This window comes from Scyliorhinus canicula, chromosome 3, assembly GCF_902713615.1.
Source record: "Scyliorhinus canicula chromosome 3, sScyCan1.1, whole genome shotgun sequence".
NCBI classification, from domain to species: Eukaryota; Metazoa; Chordata; class Chondrichthyes; order Carcharhiniformes; family Scyliorhinidae; genus Scyliorhinus; species Scyliorhinus canicula.
In genome coordinates, this window is record NC_052148.1 from 119049795 (window position 1) to 119068497 (window position 18703).

General features: G+C 51.4%; 1 protein-coding gene across 1 annotated transcript in view; it reads left to right on the forward strand.

The window, feature by feature from the left end:
* LOC119963725 (phosducin-like protein 2) overlaps nucleotides 1–18703 on the forward strand; it is a 41383-nt gene that overhangs the window by 1671 nt on the left and 21009 nt on the right. Inside the window, exons 2-3 of the mRNA XM_038793034.1 lie at nucleotides 1489–1609; nucleotides 12139–12229. Of these exons, the coding sequence (XP_038648962.1) occupies nucleotides 1489–1609; nucleotides 12139–12229 (212 nt within the window). The remainder of the gene's footprint in view (nucleotides 1–1488; nucleotides 1610–12138; nucleotides 12230–18703) is intronic.

Below are 18703 nucleotides of genomic sequence, written 5' to 3' on the forward strand. Positions count from 1 at the left end.
CCCTCCCACAGGTCCCTGAAATAGGGAGAAACCCCCACAGGGTCCCTGTAATAGGAAGAAACCCCCACAGGGTCCCTGTGATAGGGACACCCCCTGAATAAAGGGAACTCCCAGGGACCCTTGACTAAGGGAACACCCCTCCATCCGCAAACCCACCCTCAGAAAAGAGACCCCTATCTGTAATCTAGAGAGCAGTGCAGACAGAGGCATTATAGCTGTAATACTTCCCTTGCAGCGCACATGTCCATTCCTTGAAGGAGAACAGCAATGCCTGCGTCTGATTCTCACTATCTGCAATCCATTCATGAATTTCAAGTAGTGGTTTGTGATTGACAGCTCGTAAGAAGCATCTGCAGCTTTGATCCATTTATACCCCTCAGTGACCTAAGTGGTGGAAGCCCAATGTTTGTAAACATTGCCCACATCAAAGAGATGTAGGTGCAATAAAATCATACACTTGGGTGATTGGAATGCACTTAGTGCTTGAAATGCACTTACCTTTCTTTGATGTGGGCAATGTTTACAAACATTGGTGTTTCACAACTTAGGCCACTGAAGCAAGAAGGGAGATGAATGGATCAAAGTGCAGGTGTTTTTTTCCTGGCTGTCAATCACAAACCACAACTCCAAATCCATGAATGGATTGCAGATAGTGAATCTGTGGGAACCAGATGCGGGCACTGCTGCTTTACTTTGAGGACTGGACAGGTGGAGCTGCAAGGTAAGTATTACAGCTATAATGTCTTCCACAGTCCCTGTCTGGACTGCTGTCTAGGTTCCAGACAGGGATCTCTTTCCTGGGGGTTGGGGGTGGGGAGGGGTTCTGTGTGGGGGAGGGTTCCTTTAGTCAGGGCATCCCTGGGGGTGTCCCTTTAGTCAGGGGGTCCTGGGGTGGGCAGGGGGTGGGTCTCCCTATTACATGGGTTCCTGTGGGTAAATCTCCCTATCACAGGGGTCCCTGTAGTGGATCTCCCTATTACATCTATCTAGTGGATCTGGCACCCATGATTCTCTGGTCCCTGTGGCTGGGAATCACGTGGGCGAGTTTTACTTATGGTCTCGACAATTGTGGCCCTGGCGTGGTGGACCTCATGGGTGCACTGCGTATAGGGCACTGGGTCCATTAGATAGATGCAAAATGGGTCATTATGACCCATTGGTATGCGGCATGGAAATTCTTCACACTGCCAGCGGCGGGTCAAAGCATGGCATCCGGGTCAGTGTCTCGCTCCAATCCCAATTTTGACCTGATGCCTGATTCTCCGTCCCAATGGGGAAAGCATTCTGGTATCCTGGGGACGGAGAATCCCACCCAGTGTTTTTCAAGCAGCAGACTTGGCAAATCACATGGTGACTGATATCTGTTATCAAAAATGATTCTTCTGTACGCACTTTGTACAAAAATGTAAACTCTTGTTTCAACAAATATTATAACTATCAGTTGTAAAACAAAAACAAGAACACTATAATTCTTTTTTTCCCCCATAGGATCCCAATGAAGATACGGAATGGAATGATGCCTTGCGGAGTTTTGGCATTATTCCTCCAAAAGAAACACCAAAGGATGAAGTTGAAGAAATGGTCCTGCGTTTACAGGAAGAAGCTAAAAGTAAAGGTTTAATTTTGTTTAAATGACAGCATGAATAACAAAATGTTTTAATAATTGAGATGAGGGAAAGCTTATAGTGTGTATTTGTACTGAAATACATGATAAAAACAGATGTTGCATTGACCATTTTCCTTAAACAAAATGGACTGCTAAGCAATTTCTACTGTAACTTTTTACAGAAAACTATTAGAAAAGGGAATGACGGCACACTGGGTAAATCTGTCATAGCTCATAGAATCTACAGTGCAGACGAAGGCCATTCAGCCCATCGTGTCTGCACCAACCCTTGGAAAGAGCACCCTATGCGTCCGCCCTATCCCAGTAACCGAGTAACCCCATCTAACCTTTTGGACACCAAGGGCCAATTTATCATGGCCAATCCACCTAACTGCACATCTTTGGGCTGTGGGAGGAAACCGGAGCACCCGGAGGAAACCCACGCAGACATGGAGAGAAAGTGCAAAATCCAGACCGAAGCCGGAATTGAACCAGGGACCCTGGAGCTGTGAGGTAGCAGTGCTAACCTTTAATGTTCTGAGTGCTCTGCCTGAAGGCCGATTCTTGGTCTCTGTCCCCTGTTGCTTCATCCTGAACTGTTTTCCAAAGTCTACCTCAACCGGAACAGGAATCGAACCTGTGCTGTTGCCATTACTTTGGATCACACACTAATCATCGAAGTGAATCAGTCCCTAACTGGGTAAATACATCAGGATTATTCCACAAAATTAAAGAGAGCCCTGGGTTCACTTCTCTGCCAGGGTCCTGACATCTGCCAGTCAGGATCCATTAACCCACAAGTCAGACATCACCATCCAGTTGACCCTGGCCTTTGGAAATGTGCGAGTGTATCACTGTCTTGTCAGAACCCCCAGTGTTAGTCAGCCTAAGGGAGAGGAGAACCAGACGGGAGGATAAAGACAAGTCTAAATGGGTGAGGGTATTGGCCAGGGTCAGTCCTGTCCTGGAGATGGGAGGGCACCTGAGCTGAGAGAGCGCGGTCACCATTGGCTAAGGTCTGGGACTGGCTGCTTGCAGGTCCGGAAGGTCAATGGGTCATGGAGGAATGATGGTCAGCAGCTAGGGAACCAACCTGACTCTCTCTCTCTCATCCCACACAGGACACCGATCGATATCATTATGGAGCCAGTGGAGCTGGCCGTTCTACTAATAACTGCGCTGGAGGAGCACAGACTGCAGCAACGTGCAGTGGCACAGAGGGAAGGCCCTGCAGAGTGAGACCAGGGGGCTGCAGGACAGACTCAGGGGCCGGAGGCCACACCACCCTTCCAGAAGGCACCAAAGTGCTGAAGGAAAACAAGGGTCTACAGGATTTGCGTATCCTTCATTGGACATAATGTGCCATCGAAGACGCCGCCTGACGGGGGGGACTGTGCGACATCTGTGCTACATCGATTGGACTTGGCACCACGTGGCAGCGGAGGACACCAGTTCCCTGTGGTCAGAAAGGTCATGGCAGCCCTAATCGTCTAAACCACGGGATCCTTCCAGGGCTCCATGGGAGACCTTTATGAAATATCACAGGCATCCACCCATAAGTGCATCCGTGAGGTGATGGATCCACTGTATTCTAGGGCTCTGGACTGCATATATTCTCACCTGGACTTAGCCCGGCAAGACAAGGGCTTTGGGCACATAGCTGGTCTGCCACAGGAGCAGGGGCTGATCGACTGCAACCATGTCATTCTCCGTGCCAACAGGGAGTCCCCTTCATAAGCTGTAAGGGATTCCGCTCCCTCAATGTCCAGGTGGTGTGTGACCACCAGACGCGCTTCATGCATTTGTGTGCCCATTTTCCAGGGAGCATGCATAACAGCTATATCCTTGGCCAGTTGCAGATCCCTGGAACCTTTAAGAGACATCCCAGGCTGCAAGGATGGCTCATTGGAGACAAGGGATAACCCTTAGGTTGTGGCTGACGACGCTAATGCGGAGGCCACAGACTGAAGGGGAGGCCAGGTACAATGAGGCAGACAGTGCAACGTGATCTGCCATTGAGCAGTGCATCAGTCTGTGAAAGATGCTGTTCCACTACCTCGACAGGTCCGGTTGGGTTCTACAACACAGCCACAGGGGGGGTCTCCTGCATTGTTGTGACCTTCTGTGCCTTCCACAAACTGGCTCTGTAGCGAGGTGATGAGCTTCCTGAGGACTACCTCGAGGTGCGGCATGTGTCCCCAGATGAGGAGACATGAGGCAGGGCATCGAGGAAGAGCCCGCTGAGGATCCAGAGGATGGAGGCCAGGTGGGAGCAAGGTTGCATATGGGCAGGAGGGCTAGAGACACCCTCACCGCCTCCTTCTTCATGGAGAAGGACAACAGTATGATTCCATTACCCCCCCCCCCCCCCCCCCCCCCCCCGAAAATCGTAATCCCACTATGACCAGGTGATGACGGTGACTCAGATACCTATTATCAGGGTGCCCAGGCAGGGAAGTTCTTGAGTGCCTGCTGCCGGGTCAATGCAAGAGGGTGATGACAACTCGCAGAGAGGAATGGTTTATGATGCTCCTCAGCTACTCTTTATGTCTGGCTCCTGTCTGTTGCCAGCACACTGACTCCCCGGGTCATGTCTGAGAGAGTTTCTGCCCTACAATACTTTGCTCTAGAGGGGATAAGGGGCGAGTGTCTAGGGTTCACTAAATCATGCCTGAGTCCTATCACTGTGAATGAAACATTTACACATAGAGAGCCTAACTGTCTGGCAGACATTGAGGGCCAGTGAGAACAGCTGTGTCCAGATGGGGGTGAAGCACCATACCACTGGAAGGAGGGTGAAACATTCTGAGGTGCGAATGTGGTGAGCAACAAAAAATTACAATGACCCAACTACCTGTGCCTAACGTCACCCATGCGCACGCTGTGCCCGACAATTCCTTATCCTTGCGTACTCTCCCACTGCATGTGGGTGTGTTTCCAGGATGCATATTAGAGATGAAGGTGGCCTGTGGCCGTCCACGCCCTGTTGCCTGGGATGCCCTTCATGGCTCTCCTCTGAAGGGCCAAGACCTAGAGGTACCCAGCCTACTTTCAGGTGGCACTGGTGTTCTCACGTCACCCCGTTCTGCCCGCTGTGGCTGTGTTGCATCGGTCTCAGATAACTGGGATTCAGGTTGGCTGGTCACTCCCAGGGTCTCCTGGTTGGAAGGCCCCATGTTGTGCTCCAGCAGATCCTCCTCTCTCCGGCTGCCTGTGGGCCCATGGGTTGCTCCATGGAACGGAAGGGCAGCTGGCGTGAGCTCCAGAAGTCTCAATGCCACCTGGTGCTTCCAGCCCTGGAAGCCCGCCATTGAATGAACCATACAGTTGAAGCCCTTAGCCATGGTCCTCATGGACTGAGCTATGGTGCTCCTCTGCCATGGATCTGACCTCCTATCCCATGCTTACCACTGCGGATGGCATCATTGCAGTGTTGACCTGGGTGCCTCGCATTGCCGACACCATCTCGTGCGACAGAAGGCTGTGGGACTTCTCCATTTAATCTTGCTGTCACAGGAATGTTGCTGACACCCCCTCCTGGTAATCCTGACTCTATCTTTGCATCTCAAGTATTTGAGGGATGAACATGTCCAGAGGCAAGGCACCTGGCTGGGGCACAGCTGAGTCCTGGGATCCAGCAGATCTCTGATTATCCAATCCCTGGGACCTCCAATGTGAATGTGGTGAGCAACAAAAAATTACAATGACCCAACTACCTGTGCCTAACATCACCCGTGCGCACGCTGTGCCCGACAATTCCTTATCCTTGCACACTCTCCCACTGCATGTGGGTGTGTTTCCAGGATGCATATTAGAGATGAAGGTGGCCTGTGGCCTTCCACGCCCTGTTCCACTTCCTGCCTCAACTTGATGTGCAATAGATGGGATGTGATGCTCACTGGATAGTGACCCAGAAGCCTACCTGCTAAGGTCGCCCACCTAGGTGTGTACCTCTGCGATGGTGGATGATGTGGGTGATAGATCTGAAGCTTCATTGGTGTCCTCCTTCATCATCTCCTGCAAGGTCATGTCGAGGATGGGCAGTGGGACACAGCTGGTGACTGGGCCAGGCTTTTTGGGGTGATGATCTTGCAAAGCAAGGAAGATAGTATTAGTACATGGTCAGGTCAAGTGTTTGGAATACACATAACTCACTTGAGTTTGGTCATCTGGATGAAGGTTCAGTGACTGCTCACAGACCCACCTCACTCTCAGCACAGGCCCACTCCTGCACTTCCCCTGTGAGCTCCATGTCTCTTTCCTCAAAAGGAGTTAGGATCCTCAGCTCAGGCATCCTACCGCCTATCTTCTCTCGCTCCGGCCGTGAGCAAGCTTCTTCTTTTGAAACACAAGTAGGAATAATGTGAGCTCACTGCCTGGCAGATCAGATGTCGGTGATACTTGGCATGTGTAGGCACTGAGCATAAGCAGGGAGGGATTTTTATGAAGAGTGTCAAGAGGGTGTGAAGAAGCTTGTGGGAGGTCAGGTGCTGGGTCCCTGCGAGGTGGCAGCAGGGGATCAAGATGACATTACAGGGGGTGAGGGAAGGATGGAGTGCAGAGATGAGACCAGGACCACTTACTCTGGCAGAAGCAATTAGGTCATTCATCTTCTTGTGGCACATTATTCACCTGACAGGCTTGACTGTAGAAAGTTCCTGTCCAATGCTGACATCATACTCCAGCTCCATTCAGTCCAACATGATTTAATAAAAAGAAACTTGACTTGTAATAAGATGTGGTGTTTTTTTGTTTGTGGTGCTGTAGTAGCAACAGCGATTTAACCACCGCATTGTGTTCGGCGTGGATTGGGGTATACCAGGTGAATAGTGGAAGAGGCCAAATCAAGATTCACATCAGGCACGCGCCAGTTTGTAATTCACCCGGCCAGCTCCCCATGGCGAGTTCTAGATCTCACCCAAAGATGGCGAGATTGATGTCGATTGTAATGGCCTCCTGGTAATTACCTGGCTTGACAGCAAGAAATCATGGTAGGGATTCTTCCCTAACCGGCGGGGTGGGCCGTACCAGCGCCGAGGAGTGGCGTGAACCACTCTGGCATTGGGCCATCCGGAAGGTGTGGAATCCTCTGCCATCCCAGCGCATGCGCAGGGGGGTTCTTCTCCGCGCCGGCCATGGCAGACCGTTACAGCGGCCGGTGCGGAGGGAAAGAGTGCCCTCACGGCACAGGCCCGCCCGTGGATCGGTGGGCCCCGAACACGGGCCAGGCCACCGTGGGGAACTCCCCCGGGGCCAGGTCCCCCTGCGCCCACCCGAGGACTCCGCAGGCCGCCTGCAGAGCCAAGTCCCGCCGGTATGGACCTGGTGTAATCTACGTCGGTGGGATAGGTCAAAAACGGGCGGCCGCCCGGCCCATCGCGGGGTGGAGTATCGCTGGGGGGGGGGGGGGCCGCTGCCAATGGCCCCTGACCAGCACAGCGCAATTCACCCCCCCCCCCCCGCCAAAAAAACCGGTGCCGGAAAATCCGGCAGCCGGTATCAGGGCGGCGGGGCAGGATTCACGCCGCCCCCCGGCGATTCTCCGGTCCGGCGGGGGGTTGGAGAATCCCGCCCCATGTTTTTGTGTGCCTTGCAATGTCCATCTGCTTCTGGGACATGTCTGTCATTGACTGGGATATGATGTCGTGACCCTGAACCATGGTCATCACAGACTGAGCCATGCCTTGGACACCACCACTCAAGATGCGGATGTCATGTTCCAGGTTTTCCACTGCGGTTGCCACCCTAGCAGTGGCAGCCTGGATCACACACATTTCCTGCATCATCTCCTGCATCAGAAGCCTTTGGGGCTCCTCCAGTTGGCTTTCCAGTTGCTAGAATGTTGCTGACACCCCCTCCTGAACGTCACGGCTCTGGCCTATCATCTGTATCAGCTGTGGGAGAACCTTGTCCAAAGGCTCACCATCCGGCTGGGACTCAATTTACAACTGGGATCCAGCTAACCTCCGGCTGCTGCCTCCCTTGGATGTTCTTGTCTCCACCTGATGTACATCAGCAACTGTTTGGCGCTCATCAGATTGTGCCCCAGAAGCCTGTCCACTAATGTTGCCCACCGAGGTGTGTGTCTCTGCACTGGGTGGGGGTGATAGCTGTGACGCCTTGATGGTGGTTTCCTTGGAGCTCTCATCTGAGATAGTCACTTGGGTCACGGGGAGGGAGAACAACTCCGGATGACCCAGCTTCATCAAATGGAGATCCTGCGAGACAATGAACATGTGGTCAGTGAGAGAGAAGGAACATTCTGTCTGATATGCAAAACTCACTTGAGGCAGGTCATCTGGGTGAAGGGAAAGTAGATCCTCACATCTGTGTTGTAGGCCACCTAACTGTCAATGACTGCTCTCTCCTCGGACAACCCCGTGATTTCCAGGGCCCGTTCCTTATAGAAAACACGGATCTCTGGTATCCCGCCTCCCGTCTTGTCCCTTTCCCACTTATTATGGTCTTTCTTCTCCTCCAGGGACAAAGAGAGGATATTGTGAGCCCCACGCTTGATGAGTAAGGGAGGTCGAGTAGGTGGCATGTGTACTCACTCCACCTGGACATGAAAGGGTTGTGCTGGTGGGTAGCAGGGGTTTCCGAGGAACAAGCATGAAGATCTGATGTGGGGAAGGTGCAAGGTGTCAACCAGTGATTTGGAGGGGAGTGGTTTGGAAATTGACTGGGGGAGGGAGAACTATTGCTAAGAGAGAGGTGGTAACTTACCCTTTCAGCTCGGTGGAGGTTGTTGGTTTTCTTCCGACATTTGACACCAGTGCCCTTTGTCATGCTGCCCGAATTGAGAGCTGCTACCATTGCCTCCCAGACAACATTGCTGACCCTGCTACTGGCCCTCCGGCCTACTCGGGGGAACAGGGAACAGTGTTGAGAAGCCTGGCCAGGTCAGTATCTCCTAAGCGACAATCAGGTCTGTGCTTAAAAGCAGCTCCCTCTTGTATACGGCGAGAAGCTGATGGGCAGGTCTGGCAAATCAGATGGTGAGGGAGCCGGTAATGGCAAGAATCTCTTGGCTCATTTTTGGCACCAAGTGTTGAAGGGCGATCTCGCCAACATGGCTGTCTAGAAATACCCCACCAAATGCACCCAGATCGACACTTTGATTTTGTCCCATTAAATCACACCCATAGTTTCATTGCAGCAGTCGAAACAAAAATGTATCATTTAATAAATCTTAAGAATTTAGCAGCAATGTTACCAGTCCACACTGGTGTTGAGGACCCTTGCCTATCGGATCCATATGTCAGACGTTTGTTTGCCTGCCACTCATAATTTTCAAACCATGCATTTTTAATTTTGATGATCAGGAGATTGGGAGAACATACGCTCAAATGTTCGATGGTGCTTCTGGAGGATGAGGTTCTCAGCTGGAAACATGATTGGAGATGCTCCCACTCTGCCACCATAACTTCCTGTAAAGTACACGTTGGTCCTTTGAGGTTGAGACAGCAAAATTATAATGGGGAATGCGGAAATGGCTGACACTGAACTAAGATTTTATGTCTCTCCTCACAGTAGAAGACACAACTCACATACCAGAAATTAACAAAAGGCTAATAAAAGTGAGGAACTTAAGGTGATTAATATCAGCAGAGGAAAGTTATCAGAGAAACTTAAGGGACCTAAGAACCGAAGAAGACCTGGGTTTCTGGAATAGGTAGCGGCAGGGATAGTGGATGCACTAGTTACGATTTTCCAAAATTCCCAAGATTCTAGAGTGCTCCCAGAGGATTGGAAGTTAGCATATTTAACATTGCTATTCAAGAAAGGAGAGAGAGAGAAAACTGAGCCAATTAGTCTCCCGCCAGTTATCAAGAAAATGCTGGAATTTTATTAAGAAAGTCTCAGCAGTGCAATTAGAAAACCATAGCATGAGCAGACAAAGCCAACATGGTTTATGAAAGGGAAATTGGGTTTGACACAGTTAGAGTTTTTGAGGATGTGACTAATAGGGTGAATAGAAAGGAACTAGTAGGTGCAGTAAACTTGGATTTCCAAAAACATTCGATAAAGTGCCACACAAAAGGTTACTATGCAAGACAAGCGCTCATGGACTTGGGGATGATATATTGACATGAATAGAGGTTTGGTTAACAGACAGGAAATAGAGATAAATGGGACATTTTCAAGTTGGCATGTCTTAACTAGTGGAGAACCATTTGTAATCTATATTAATGACTAAGAGGAAGCAACTAAGAATAATGTATCTGAGTATTCTGACGATGCAAAGCTAAGTACGAATGTAAGCTTGTGTGAGGATGAGACAAAAAGAGTGCAAATAAATATAGACAGGATAAGTAAATAGGCAACAAGGAGGCAGGTAGAGCATGATGTGGGAAAGTATAATGTTATTCACTACCGCTCCACAAGCTAGTGATTTGAAACAAACCTGTTGGACTTTAACCTGGTGTTTTAAGACTTCTTACTGTGTTAGTAAGCATAGAAAAGCAGAATGTGTTTCAAAAAGTGTGAAGTTTTTAAATGCTGACGTTCAGAGAAACTTGTTATGTGCAAGGAGCACAGAAAGTTAGTCTGCAGGTACAGCAAGCAATTAGGAAGGCAAATGACATGTTGGCATTTATTACAAGGGCATTGAAGTACAGGAGTAAAGAAGTCTTGTTGCAATTGTATAGAGCTTTCATGAGACTATATCTGGAGCACTGTGCCCATTTGGTCTCCATATTTAAAGAAAGTCATGGGGCGGAATTCTCTGCAACGGCCGACGCCGTCGTGGAACCCGGAGTGTTTCACGACAGCGTCGGAGGCCGCTCCTCACCCCCTATTCTCCCCCCCGGGGGGCTAGGAGTGGCGTTGCGGGAACCCGGCCGCCGGGCCGAGAATGACGCGGCCAGCGGCGCCTAATGACGTCAGCCGCGCATGTACGGTTGCCGTCTTCCCCTCCGCCGCCTCGCAAGACGTGGCGGCTTGATCTTGTGGGGCGGAGGAGGGGAAAGAGTGCATCTCTTGGAGACGCCGGCCCGACGATCGGTGGGCACCGATCGCGGGCCAGTCCCCTCCCGAGCACGGCCGTGGTGCTCAATCCCCTCTCCGCCCCCCACATGCCCCAAACTCACCTTCCGCGCTATGTTTACACCGGCAGCGACCAGGTGTGGTTGCCGCCGGCGTGAACAGGTCGGGAACGGCAGGCCACTCGGCCCATTCGGGCCGGAGAATCGCGGGTCGCTGTGAAAAACGGCGACCCGCGATTCTCCGAGCGGCGTGTCGCAAAACGCAACACGCCATTTTGGGGGGATGGGAGAATCGCGGGGGGTGCCAGAGCGGCCCTCCCGTGATTCTCCCACCCGGCCTGGGCAGCGAAGAATCGCACCCATGACCTGCATTCGAGGCAGCACAGTGAAGGATCACGAGATCGGTTCTGGATGAGAGGATTGTCCTATGATGAGAAGCTGAGTAAATGTGGCCTGTATTCTCTGGAGTTCAGACCAAAGGAAAGGTGATCTTATTGAAATGTACAAGATTTTGAAGAGCTTGATAGGGGAGATGCTAAAAGGTTGTTTCCCATCACTGGGGAATTGAGAACACGGGGACACAATCTCAGGATGAACGCTCAATCATTTAGGACTGAGATAAGGAAAAACATCTTAACGTAAAGGATAATAAACCTTTGCAATTATCTAACCAAGGGTATGCATGCTCCATTGTTGAGTGTCTTTAAGACAGATTGATTTTTGATCTTTCAGGGTATCAAGGTGTCATAATATACACATCAGTATATAATGGTGCAGACACACACTGACTGACACACTGCAAGACCAATCAACACACACAACACAGCAGCCAATCACCAGTTAGAGCACGCTCACTATAAAGCCAGAGGGCACTAGTTTTCCCGCTCATTCGGGATGCAGCCTCTGAGAAGGACAGAGCTCGCAGCTTGTAGCACAGATCTTCACCATGTGTAACAGTTTAGACTGGTCAGGATAGGCATAGGTCTTCAGATTAAGAACAAAGAACAAAGAAAATTACAGCACAGGAACAGACCCTCCCAGCCTGCGCCGATCCAGATCCTTTATCTAAACCTGTCTCCTATTTTAAAGAACAAAGAAAATTAATCTAACATAGTGTCGACCCACAGTGCAAGTATGTTCAACAGTTCCTAGCTTAATAAAATAGTGTTGTACTATTACAAGTGTTTGTAGCCTGTATACGTTACTGCTAAGGTAAACGCAGTCTCCACAGATCCAGAGTACCCAACACATCACAAGGGACATGGGAAGTGGGAAGGATAGTAGAGTTGAGGTCGAAGTCATGATCATGTTGTTTAGATAGCAGGCCTGAGGGGCCGTTTGGTCCATTTCTGCTTCTATTTCTTAAGTTCTTAGGCTCTTTTGTAACACATTCACATTCATAAGTTGTTGCCATATTTCCCAAAAAGTTACAGTGACAGAACCAGACAAGCTTTGAGCAAATTTCCAGCCACAGACTCAAAATAGCCAATGTACTGATGATGTCCTATGTCAAAAAAACTATATTCAAACTTTTGCTTCTCACAGTTAAACCCTATGAATGGAAGGACCTTGCAGGTCTAAAGGAAGCAGAAGATGAGTTTGATGAGGAGGATGAACGTGCTATTGAAATGTACAGGTTAGTGCAAAGATCTCTTCAGCTACATTAATAAATATTATGATCCTGCCAGGTAAAATACAGCTGTTAATTCAGAAAGAAAGGATCAGTTTCCAATGGCTTAATGAGTATTGATCACCTTCCCCAAAGAGTGGGGACCTAGTTTTATGCAGTTTTAACTTTAGAGGTATAGTAGTTGATGTGCATTGACATTTATCTACATACATATGAAAATGATATAATGGGAATTATTTTTCAAGGAATTAAAGGATTAATATATATATTGCTGGTTAAAGAGGAAATTAACGCAATAGTGTGGAAAGATCTTGGGCGGGATTCTGCGGGAATCAGCGGGGCGGTCAATTCCGGCGTGAAGGAGTGTCGTGAACCGCTCCGGCGTCGGGCCGCCCCGAAGGTGCAGAATCCTCAGCACCTTCAGGGGCTAGGCCAGCACCGGAGTGGTTTGCGCTGCGCCGGACAGCGCGGAAGGGGCTTGGCGCCGCACCAACCGGCGCCGAAGGGCCTCCGCTGGCCAATGCGAGTTGGCGCATGCGCAGGAGCGCCAGCGAGTGCTGGCATCATCCCATCACATGCGCAGGGGGGTTCATCTCCGCATCGGCGATCGCGGAGGTCCAGCAGCCGACGCGGAGGAATAGAGTGCCCCCACGGCACAGGCCCACCCTCGGATCAGTGGGCCCCGATCGCAGGCCAGGCCACTGTGGGAGCACCACCTGGGGCCAGATCCCCCCGTGCCGCCCCCCCCCCCTCGGACTCTGGAGGCCGCCCGCGCAGCAGGGTCTCACCGGTAAGTACTTGTTCTAATTTACACCGGCGGGACCGGCCTAAAATGGGTGGCCGCTCAGCCCATTGCGGGCCGGAGAATCGCTGGGGGGGGGGGGCTAGTGCCAGCGGCCGCTGACCGGCGCGGCATGATTCCCGCCCCTGCCAAATCCCCGGCACCGGAGAATTCGGGAGCCGGTGAGGGCGGGATTTAATCTGCTTATAAATTGGGAAAATCAAATTAATAGCAATACCGTAGAGGAGGAATTCCTGGAGTGTGTACAGGATGGTTTTCTGGACCAATACGTTGAGAAACAATTAGAGATCAGGCTATCCCAGACAGGATATTGTGTAATGAAAAAGGAATAATTAGCAATCTAGTTGTGTGAGGACCCTTGGGGATGAGCGACCATAATATGATAGAATTCTTCACCAAGCGATGTAGTTGATTCTGAGACTAGGGTCCTGAATCTTTATAAAGGAAACTAAGATGGTATGAGGTGCGAGTTGGCTATTATGGATTGGGAAACGATACTTAAGGGATGATGATAAATAGGCAATGGCAAATATTCAAAGAGAGCATGTGTGAACTGCAACAATTTTTATTCCTGTCTGACATAAAATTAAAACAGGAAAGGTGGCCAAACCATGGCATAGCAGGGAAATTAGACATAGTATTAGATCCAAGGACGAGACATGCAAATTGGCCAGAAAAACAATAGACCTGAGGATTGGGAGCAGTTTAAAATTCAGTAAAAGAGGACTAAGGGATTGATTAAAGAGGAGTATGAGAGTAAATTTGCAGGAAACATAAAAACTGACTGAAGAGAAAATGACTATTTTCTATGTTTCTAAGTAAACTGAATATACAATAATAATTGATGTAACATTGGTTAATTTGCTCTGCTGCGTAAGTATATGGGGAATGCTGAGGAAATACGACAGTAAGCATAAGGATATGATCCTGTTGAGTCCTGGTCTGGGATCTGTGATTCCATGGGTCCTTGTAAGGAATGGGTCTCTCTCTGCCTGTCTCAAACAGGGACAGCATTGTATAAGGGAGTGGGCAGCTACAAATATTCGTTCCCAACCTCTCCACCCCATTTCTTACTAGAAACCATTTTCCAGCAGGGGAAGAAAAGACAATTCTTCCCCTCAATCTGCAATATCACGTGGAGTGGATTGAGGGGAATTCTTGTGCTGCCCAAATTCTGCACAGTAAAGCCTTAGAAGGAACCCTAAGCAACTTGAGTTCAAAGGAGATTGATTGCCTCTGTTGGGACTGAAAACTACCTTTAAGAGCTAAAAATCTTCATGTACATTTTCTTTGGCCAATAAATAAGCTCAAGAGTCTATGATGAAACAGCTTATGCATTACTCCACCTTACAAGAACACTTTATGCTGGGCACTGCTGAAAAGCTCTTGCAAGCACTTGAAGATTGCCCCCTGCAAAGAAATAACTCCATCACACGCATTTGGATCAGAGGTTGTGGTATTAAGCTTGCATGGATGATGCTATGACACCCTGGACTAGTGTGCGGTCAATTCCAGCCCCACTTGACACGGAGCCGCCACACAATTGAAATTAACAAACAATTCTTTGAAAATATCCAAAGTCTTGGGGCGCTGGAATCATGAAACGTGATTGGGCCAAAATCGTGGCGGGTGCCGGGTTCACGCCAAATCACAATTCTCCGTTGCCTCGACAATGGCGTCAATGCATTCCACTTTGCACGTACAGCAAACGTTTGCACATTATTAGCGGGCCTGTCCCGGTATTCTCCAGAGCCTCCATGATCCTTCGCCTCCACTGTGGAGAATTCCTGACGGCGAGGCTCACTTGTGCTTTTAAAAATCGAGAAAAAGGTGCCGTGGCTGATGAGAGAGAGAAAGAAGAGGTACGCCTGTCATTCGAGCACCTGCTGTCAAAGGCACTGGCGACACATCTGCCTGATTATGGTGCACCTGGCACTGTGGGTGAATGAAGGAGGACACCCTCTCTCGGTGGCCGTTAAGGTGACGTACACCCTGAACTTCTTTGCCATGGGGTCCTTCCTGGTGCCGAGTGGGGACCTCTCTGGCCTCTCACAGATCTCAGTGCACAGGTGCATCAGCGCTGTCATGCAGGCCTTATATGCTCAGTCAGCACAATACATGACCAAGCTCACCAGGATGCCCCGGGGGCACAGGGATTCACCGCCATCAGCAAATGCCCCAGGTCCAGGGGGTGATCAACAGGGTGCATGTCGCCCCAGGAGCAGCAGATGACAGACATCCCTTCACAAACCGAAAGTAGTTCCACGCGATGGACATGCAGCTGGCGTGTGACCATCAGATGCACATCATATACGTTTGCGCCCAGTACGCAGGCAGTGTACACGATGCCTTCATCCTGGCGCACTTGACGGTTCCTGGTCTCTTCGAGGCCCCACCCACCCACTCAGACCAGGGGTCATCCACTGCAGTCGTGACTGATGATGCCTATCCAAAGGCCACAGATTGACACAGAGTTCCACTACAACGACGCCCATGGACGTGCCTGGACCGCTCTGGAGGGTCCCTCCAGGATAACGCTGGGAGGGTCTTCCACATCATGGTGGCCTGCTGTGTCCTCCTCAACATCGCGCAGCAGAGGAGCAACGTGCTGGAGGAGGAGGATGTACGCCAGTCCTCGTCCGACGAGGAGGATGCATGGGAGGGCGAGAATGGGAGAGCATGGGATCCAGGCAGGCACGGGAGGCTGCACAATGTGTGCGCCTGGGCCGGTGTGCACGGGACGCTCTCACAGCCTCCAGGTTCACCGACTAGGTGGGGACTGGCCAGGGGCAAAGACATCACATCCCACCCTCGCCGACCGACCCTCCACCCCCCCCCCCCCCCCCCCCCCCCCCCCCCCCCCCCCCCCCCCCCCCCCCCCCGCCCTGCTTGCAAAGCCCTCTGTGCTTCCTACCTGCCTCACTACAGGATGGGGACCCTGGGTTGGCCGTAACAGCGTGTCTGGTCTATTAAATTGAAAGATGATGACAACTGCTTTGCAATGAGCTCTCGTGCTCCGCATTGTTGGACAACGTCTGACTCCTGAAACGGTGGCACTTTCCACCGTCCACTTGGATGATCCCTGCAGATGAGCTGGCCATTCCATCACATGGTCCCATCGAAACCATGGGGTAGTGGAGGCGGGAGGAGGAGGAGGGGGATGAGAGTGGGACACTGGAGCGGTGAGCGCTGGCTCAGGTGCATCCCCGAGCCAATCGCACCCACAACGTCCACCCATCCTCTGCCCCCAGCCCCTGCACCCCTTCTGCAGCTGGCTCAGACCAGCCCATCCCCCACACCCTTCCCACAGAACACCAAAGCAGGTTGTAAAGTTGTGCACAGTAGTTTAATGTGAACAGATATATACATGTTTGTGCCCTAGCCTCTAACACTATACTGTGCCCTGCACCCATGCAACTTACCTGGTGTCTACTTTTCTGGCCATACGGACTCTAACGCTATGTTTGGTGGATCCCAAAGTGGTGAATCAGGAGTGGGGTGGCCCGCTGTGATTCCCGCCCTGTGACCTGAATTCCCCTTGGCACCTGTCTTCTGGGGCGATCAGGCCTGGATGGGCCCGGCTGATGCTGGGGATCCAGGTGGCGCGGTGCCGCCCTGGTCTGCCTGGTGCCCATGTGATGCACCAGGGCAGGAGAGGGGGGGAGGGGGGGTTGGAGTCCGAGATGCTGCCGTGTTCCAGCACATGGTAGAACAGTGGGTAGCACTGTTGCTTCACAGGGGCCCAGGTTCGATTCCCAGCTTGGTCACTGTCTGTGGGGAGTCTGCACGTTCTCCCTGTGTCTGCGTAGTTTCCCTCCGGGTGCTCCGGTTTCCTCCCAAAAGTCCCGAAAGATGTGCTGTTAGGTAATTTGGACATTCTGAATTCTCCCTCCGTGTACCCGGAATGTGGCAACTAGGGGTTTTTCACAGTAACTTCATTGCAGTGTTTTTAAAAAATAAATTTAGAGTACCCAATTCTGCACTGTAAATTCTATGATAAACTATGATTAATCTAGGACAAAGGTTCAGCAGAACCTGAAGGGCCTGTTCTGTGCTGTATTTTTCTATGTTCTATATGTTCTATAATTAAGGGGCAATTTAGTGTGTCCAGTCTACCTACCCTGCATATCTTTGGGTTGTGGGGGTGAAGCGCACGCAGACACGGGGAGAATGTGCAAATTCCACACGGACAATAAACCAGGGCCGGGATCGAACCTGGGTCTGCAGCGCCATAGGCAGCAGTGCTAACCACTGCGCCACCATATGACCTCAACTTCATTGCAGTGTTAATGTAGGCCTACTTGTGACAATAAAGAATATCATTATTATTATCATACATTCCCTGCACAAATCACCCGCACAAGCCCATTACCTCTTGCTCCCTTGGGGTGCGTGATGGCCTCCGGGCTACTCCATGGAATGGGAGTGCAAGTGGAGCTAATCCCTGAGGTTCCCCTGTCACCTGGCGCTGCCAGTCCTGGAGGCCCACTCTGGTCTCGACCAGGGTCTACATGCTTGCGGCTATGGAGCACAGGGAGTGGACCATCTATAACTGGGTCTGTGCCACATCAGCCAGTGATTGTGCCATCTCCCTCTGGGACAGGGCCACCTCCCTTTGGGTCTGTAACAGGTTGGCCAGCGCCTGGGCAATGCTGCCAATGTTTTCAGCTATGGGCAGTGTCACTCTGGAGTGTCGCTGCAATGTCCAGGTGGCTCTGGTACATGGCTGCCTGTGATAGGGCAGCTGTCCTGGGCCTTGGCCACTGCCTGCACAGATTTCCCCAGGCCTTGGACATGCTGATCTGTGCCGATACCTTCGCCCTCAATGCCTCCACTGCGGACGCCACCTGTGAGGTGTTGGCCTGGGTGACACGCATGGTCGGCACCACCTTGTGCTCCTTGATGTGGTTGGACTCCTCCAACTGCGGCCGTAGGTACTGGATGCTCGCGGACAACCCCTCGTGTAGTCCTTGGCTCTGCGACTGCATCTCCACAATTGATGGAACCGTCTGTTCTAGAAGCCTGAAACCCATTTGAACGGCGGCTAGTCCCTGGGGTCGGCCCACCCTCAGGCCGTCCGCCCCCTTGGGAGTTCTTACCTCCACCTGAGTTTCAGAGCATGTGTGTGGTGTGCACCAGATAGTGTCCAAGGAGCCTCTTCACTAAAGTGCCCAACCGAGGTGAGTGTCTCTGGGATGGTGGACGGTGTTGGAGACAGTACCCGACTCATATCCCAAGACATCCAGGAGCTCGAGTCAGGGGAGGACACTGTCTCTGACTGGGTCTGTGATATATCAGCCAGTGACTGCACCATCTCCCTCTGGGCATGGACCACCTCCCTTTGGGTCTGTGCTACATGATTGCATCACAAGCCGCGGTGGGGGAGTGGTGGTAATGAGGGGGGTGGAGGGAGAGTGTAGGGGCAGTGGTGGTGGTGGAGAGGGGGTGTGAGGGCGGTGTAGATGTATGTGTGATGGTTGAATGGTAGTGGGAGTGACACACGTGCCATGGGGAACCGCAACTCAGCGTGGTCTCACTTCCTCACCCTATGCCGACATCTGCTCTGGCGAGTGTCCTCTCCCATGGGGGGGGGGGGGGGGGGGGGGTGTGGAAACAGAAAACACACAGTGTTGGACACTCCGATGCATGCAGCCCAGGAGGTAGGCAGCTGGTGGCTT